Source organism: Buceros rhinoceros, unplaced genomic scaffold (genome assembly GCF_000710305.1).
Source record: "Buceros rhinoceros silvestris isolate BGI_N320 unplaced genomic scaffold, ASM71030v1 scaffold39264, whole genome shotgun sequence".
Taxonomy (NCBI): Eukaryota; Metazoa; Chordata; class Aves; order Bucerotiformes; family Bucerotidae; genus Buceros; species Buceros rhinoceros.
In genome coordinates, this window is record NW_010408309.1 from 4,735 (window position 1) to 11,101 (window position 6,367).

General features: G+C 50.8%; 1 protein-coding gene across 1 annotated transcript in view; it reads left to right on the forward strand.

Annotated features, from left to right (window-relative positions):
* LOC104492291 (voltage-dependent L-type calcium channel subunit beta-4) overlaps positions 1 to 5,462 on the forward strand; it is a gene marked incomplete at its 5' end in the record, with an annotated part of 8,487 nt that extends 3,025 nt beyond the window's left edge. Inside the window, 3 exons of the mRNA XM_010134827.1 lie at positions 3,354 to 3,463; positions 4,525 to 4,676; positions 5,334 to 5,462. Of these exons, the coding sequence (XP_010133129.1) occupies positions 3,354 to 3,463; positions 4,525 to 4,676; positions 5,334 to 5,462 (391 nt within the window). The remainder of the gene's footprint in view (positions 1 to 3,353; positions 3,464 to 4,524; positions 4,677 to 5,333) is intronic.
* Positions 5,463 to 6,367: the final 905 nt, after the last annotated feature.

Sequence of the window (6,367 nt, forward strand, 5' to 3'; positions counted from 1 at the left end):
GTTGTTGGGTGCAGCAGAAAACTCTGCTGCAGTATCTTACAGCCGGAAGTTACGGGAGAGATCTAGACAAGAGGTGACTGGGGCACAGGGAGAGTGCCCAAATATCTTCAAAGCTGGCAGTAGCAGCTCGGGTTTTCAGTGCTGCCCTGGGAAGCAGGGAGTCAGAGGGAGCGGTAACACCCATGCACAGAGCCTGGCTCCGGCTCGCCGCTGGCCCTTTTCCCTGCACGTGAGAATAACAGTTTTATTCACAGTCTTTTGGGCATCCTGTGGAAACATGTACTGCTGGCACAGCTCAGTCAGGGCTGGAGTGGGCAGACACCACACACAAGTACCTCTTGTTTTATTTTTAAGTCCTTCTGAGGGGGATAGTTTTGTTCCAGCACCTTTTGTGCAGTGCCAGGCTCCTGTACAGCAGGATATCCTCTAAATAAAACTAATCTCCTCCCAGCCCTGAAATGAGTGTCACAAAAAGCAGATTTCAGCAGGGTGCAGTGACGGTGCTTCAGAACAACACCTAAGAAAAATCAACGCTTAAATATTCTTGGTGGTCAAAAACACTTATAAAGGCAGTTGGAAGGAGGAAATGCTGAGAACTAAAATACCTTCAAAAATTGTGAGGAGGGTTTGTCACGTTCGGCTGGAAGATGGGGATTATTTCCTGATGAGCTGTGAGAGGGATGACTTGGATTTCTTCACTAGCAACATAGGCTCGGTCCATGGCATTGCTTCCTCTCCAGTGGAGCTCTCCAGTAGCTGTAAGTGTCTGCTGCATCTCTGGGATGTTCTGCCCTTCCTTCAGCCGAGCTTGTCCCTGTATTCTGAGTGCAGAGGAGCTTACACTGTGCTAGCTGGTATATGGCACGAAGTCAGGTTAGAAAATGTCTAAACACTGGCACTAGGACAGTGAAAACAACAGTGTCGGTGGCTCAGGAGAGGTGGAGTGGGATTTATGGTCAATTTATGGTCAGTAAATCCTTTTGGGGTGCAGTGAGGAGATGGCAGCGCTGAACTAACCCACAGACAGCTTGGACAAAATGTTTGATGATCAGGCTCTGGGCACAGTATCTCATGTCGTCCCCTGTTTTTAATGGCCCAGCTCAGGTGACTCTCACAGATCCTACGGATGTAGCGTTTGGTGTCACCCTGACAGGTGACGCCCTGTTCGCGGCAGCCCGCGGTGAACTCTGCCATTTTCCTGAGCTGTTCGGTGCCTCCTCGCCCCGCTCCTGAGCCGTGCGAGTGTGCTGGTTCCACTGCCGGGGCGCCAGTGCCCGTTGCCATCAGGTGTGGGTACAGAGCCGCAGCGTATGTTCTCTTCCAGCTGTTGGCAGCTGTCAGTCAGCTCTGTGGATGCCGGCGGTCTGTGAGGTTCATTGTTTTTGCTAGGAAACCATAGCAACTGGAAGCAATAAGTCATCCCCAGTTGCCACGACGTGCTTGCTGTGAATATCTCCTTTATGAGGTATATTCTTATACCCTGTATGAGAATGTGCTCAGCAGAGGCCTGATCCTCCAAGACCAGCAGTGCCCAAACATGGACAAGGAGAGGTAAAGCACACCTGGACGCACCCATTCAGGCTGCTCAGTCTGACGGGAGCAGGACTGCTCCTTGCTTTGCTCTTCTGGGTCTCCCTGCACCCTGCCCTTGGTCTGCTCAGAGGGGCAAAAGGCAGGGTGCTGCCTGGAGCGAGGTGTTTCTCGAAATCTGTTGCCATTTGCAATGTTGGCAACCAGCCCAGGTAGCAGTGTGAAATTTCAGCACTGAAAAGGTTAAATGCCGCAGGCAAACTGATACGACTGACTTTAACTCTGAGTACCTTTAGAAAAATGAAATAAATTCCTTTTCAGGCACCTCAGCTGCTTCTTGGTCCTCCTGCCAACTTCTATGGCTTTGCAGTCTTTCTCCTCCCCCCTTTTCTTTTCCTTTCTTTCCATCTCTTCTGCAGTTTTGCGAGAGCTCCACGTTACTGAGGAAGGAAATGCTTGTCCAAGGAGGAGCTTGTCAGGAGCTGTCAGTAAGGCCTGAGCTAGCAGGACTGCTTCCCTACCCCGTAATCCTCTCGGCGTCTGCCAGCTCCTTGCTCTGTAGCTGCAGCATCCTCCCCAGGCCAGCGAGGCGAGGTGGCGGCAGGGCTCGCGGGCTGTGCTGGGCAGCCCTGCCCAAAGCAGCCCGCTCACGCTCGGCTGGCACCAGGTGTTTGGAACGGCTGCTGCAGGGGCTCTGACCGGGTCAGCGCGCTGTGAGTCTTCTGTCACTGCCGCACAGACCAAGCCTGGCTGTGAAAACAGTACATAGCAGAGGCACATGCATCCTTTAACAGCCGTCAGCAGCAGTGACACTTTGGATTACTTCTTTCTCGGGACGGTGAAACGCAGCTTGTGTCTGGCACAGTAGGTGAGAGCATTTGTGCTCCTCTGTCCATGTCTCTGATTCCACAGTCAGAGATCTAGGAGCTCCCTGTTTTATTGTCACCTCTAGACCCATTTATACTTTTGGTCTCTACTGTATTTTCTGGCAATACATTTACTTATGTATCAGATAGAAAAATATTTGCCCTTTTTTTAACCTTCCATCTGATAATCGCACTTTGAGCTGCATAAATCTTAGGTTCTAGGGAGAAGCTGCTTTCTTGTCCCTGTCCAGGGCTCTTTGGCTCATCATGTTCCTCCTAAGTGGATTTTACCATGTGGTCTTTGTTTATAACCTTTTGTCAGCTCGCTGACAGATCAAGTTAAAATATCACCTTAAGTCCAGGAGGAGGCTCCAGCAGCACAGGTAGCTCTGGCTCAACTGACTGCTCTCCTGTGCAGCCAGCGGCACAGCTCCCGGCGTGGAGAAGGAGAGGACCAGTCTCCCAGCGCCAGCAGCTCTGCCCAGGGACTCATGGGCACTCAGCTCGGAGTGACGTGCTCTGCTCCGGGGGCCAGACACGGCCCTTCCTCACCCCTCAGCAAGGTCCGGTTCGGTCAGCGGTTTAACGGGCTGGGAAGTGCCGTTGCTGTAGGGCTTTCTTGTTCTGTATGCCCCAGGGCTCTCAGAACTTGTACTACTCGTGGTGCTGTGTAAATTATGTCAGAGATGAGTTGGGGAGTAGAAAGTTAACTAATGTGTTGAGTAGAACAGCAGAAAGGATACGCCAGAGTCCACAGCAGAGAACAGAAAACTCTTTGCAGTTACGCAGCATTTCTCTCCGGTTGTTCTTCGCCGATGGCATAACTCACTGTAAAACACGTCCGAGTGGTGTTTTCTTGGCTGTGCGCTTTGGAATGGAATGTAGCTGTAAATCCTGCACAGCGCGCTGAAAACCTGACTGCTGTGGTTTTGTTCTGCCCCGTGTTCTTCCTCGCAGGATATCAATCACCAGAGTGACGGCGGACATTTCTCTTGCTAAGAGGTCTGTGCTGAATAATCCCAGCAAGAGGGCAATAATTGAGCGGTCAAACACCAGGTCCAGTTTAGGTAAGACACTGGCACAGATTAATTCTGAACCTTGGTGCACACTGGAGGAAAGTGGCAGCATTTCAGCCTCCAGGATTGTCATCAGTTCTGCCATTTTCAGTGTGTCTACAGCAGTTTACTGTGTAATTCTGAATTCCACATACCCAGTGGGAGAGAAATCATTCCTGACGGGGGGGACAGCAGAGCACAGTGTGCTTGGTGCGTTAGCCTGGCGTTAGGCGCTGCCCGGGGCTGGAGCAAGCAGCATCCCAGCTGCTGTTGGGGAAGGGTGCGTTAGGGGCCTGCAGTCAGACTATGGGCTCAGTGCTGTTTCCTCCCAAGGGGAGCTGGCCTCACAGCTCCCCCTTCTCAGCTCTGGGCTTTTAATTCCACATCATAAGGTGCCAAAGGACTTTCACCTTGTCCTGGCAAGAAGGAAACATGTTGTTCCTGACCCCGGGATGGGTTTTGTACTTGGTGTTGAACAGCTACAGCTTAATTCTGCTGTCTGGCCAGGAGCCTCTGGGTCTTCCCACCCTCTGCTCACAGTGCTGTGCGTGCAGGGTCACACTGGCCTTAAGAATTTTTATTTCTTTAACACAAGGGTGGCAATTTGTGTGTGTAGTATGTGCGTGCCAATACCCCGGTCTCTGGGACACCGTGCTGGGAGGCACGAGGAGTTGGTTTTCACTCTGCCCAGGAAGAAAAGGCTCTTAAATCCCATTCTCTGACATCCCGAGTGACCGTTTGAACTAGAGGTGTGGGTCGTGGGATGCTTCACTTCTAGTTGACATTCTAGCATTTGTGGTTATAGAATGAGGAGGTCACAGCTCTGCCCTTCGTACGGACTGTCGTTTTAGCTAAATCAGAATTACAGTCTGAGAACAGAAAAAGAAACACCCGTACCTCGCTTGCTGTCTAAAATGAACCATCTCGAGACTCCTGAGCTATTCAGCAGATTTGGGAACTATGCCCGAGCCTGTTTGGTGTTAATGAAAATAAACACCTGTTTGGTGATGATGTGTTTGTCCAAGCAGCGCTGAGGTTGACCAACTTTCCCCTGTTCTGTTTTCCCTTCCTAGCTGAAGTCCAGAGTGAAATCGAAAGGATCTTTGAGCTGGCACGGTCCTTGCAGCTGGTTGTCCTGGATGCGGACACTATCAATCACCCTGCACAACTTATCAAGACATCTTTAGCACCAATTATTGTCCACGTTAAAGTGTCTTCGCCAAAGGTAATGCATCTTACTCTTTGAGCGAGGGCTTGGCACAGGGACTTCTAGAGATCCTTCTGACTTAAAAAATACTCCACTGGTCTGTGATCTGGTAGTTTTCTTTGAATCACAGACTGGTTTGGGTGGAAGGGACCTTCAGAGCTCCCCCAGTGCAACCCTCTGCAGGGAGCAGGGACATCTGCCCCCAGAGCAGGGGGCTCAGAGTGAAGTTGGAACTTACAGAGACGTAATTTTGGATTCCTCACTTTCCACCCCTTAAATTCTAATCATGAACGCAGTGGAGGAAGAAAACAAAAAAGTAATATGAACTATGGGTGTGAAATACCTTCTGTCCCCAAAGGGCACCTCAGAACAGATTGAGTTACAGCGTTATTGCTGCACAACATACCATGCTGCTCCTGCTGTGCCGCAGTCGATCCTGTGATCAGGATAAATCTGTATACGTGTGATTTTTGTGGTCTCTAGAAGATTACCTTTGTCAAAGACAACCTGTGACTTCAAGGGCAGAGGTTTGTGCTTACATTCAGGGACAATGTTTTATCAGTTCTATAAATGGAGAGCTTCTGAGCTTGGAAATCCTCCGGTGGGATGTCGGTCTGAGCTCTGTGGAGATACGCTGCTCTTAAACTCACATTTTCCTCTTTTTCCCCCTGTCAGGTCTTGCAGCGACTGATTAAATCTAGAGGGAAGTCACAGAGTAAACACTTGAATGTTCAGTTGGTGGCAGCTGATAAACTGGCACAATGCCCACCCGTAAGTACAGAAGAAAGGCTAAAGAACTTGTGATACGTGGAGCTTGAAAGCTTTCTGCTGTCTTGGTCCTGGCTGGGGCTGAGTTCATACGTGTGAACTTCCTGTCTGTGTGAACTTTCATCCTGCCTATCTCCTGTGCTGGGTTTGTTACGATCGTTGGTGAGGTGACAGGTCAGGAATGACGTGTGTGGTAAAGCTGATCCCCTAGCGCAGCAGTGGATGACATCATTTGTGGAGCAGGGCTGTCTGAAGGTGCCGAAGGGCCAAAGTCTCCGACTCCTGGTTTGAGGGGAGGCTGTAGAGGACTTTCCTTCAGCCGCGTAGCGAGTCCAGACCTACGTCTGGTGGGGTGACGTACAGTCAGACTGTGGGCTCAGAACCACGTACAGTGAGAATCTGCATGTGTGTGATCCCCAAGCCTCCTGCCCCAGCAGTGCCTGCAAGCCCTTCCAGTTCCCTCCGGGGAGCACAGCCCCTGCTCACCCCCCGTGCTGTCAGAGGGTGGTCACTCACCTTGATGAACCTGCTGCTGGTGGCGCTGAGGTCCTGGAGAGCTGCTGAGGCAGGCGGGTGCTGTGCGGAAAAGGTGTTGGTCAGGGCAACTCATGCTTGGTTTTGTTGTTGAAAACCACTCCTGGTTCCTGTGACAGAGAATTGATGCAGAGAATTCAGAGTAGACGCTGGGAGGGTTTCCATGGTCGTACTGTCTGGCTTAAAACAGGCAGAGTGCTGACAGAAGAAGTGTCCTGGAACAAATCTGGGAATTGAGACCGGCAGAACGACTGCCCTGGTCAGACAGGTAATGCTTCGAGAAGACTCTGCCTTGTGCTATGTTGACCTTAAAGAATCGCCTCCATTTTGGATGGCTTTTATTCTTAATTCAAATGGAAATAACAAACTTCGAGCAGCTTTTGTCCTGGAGTAGTGATCCACAGGGA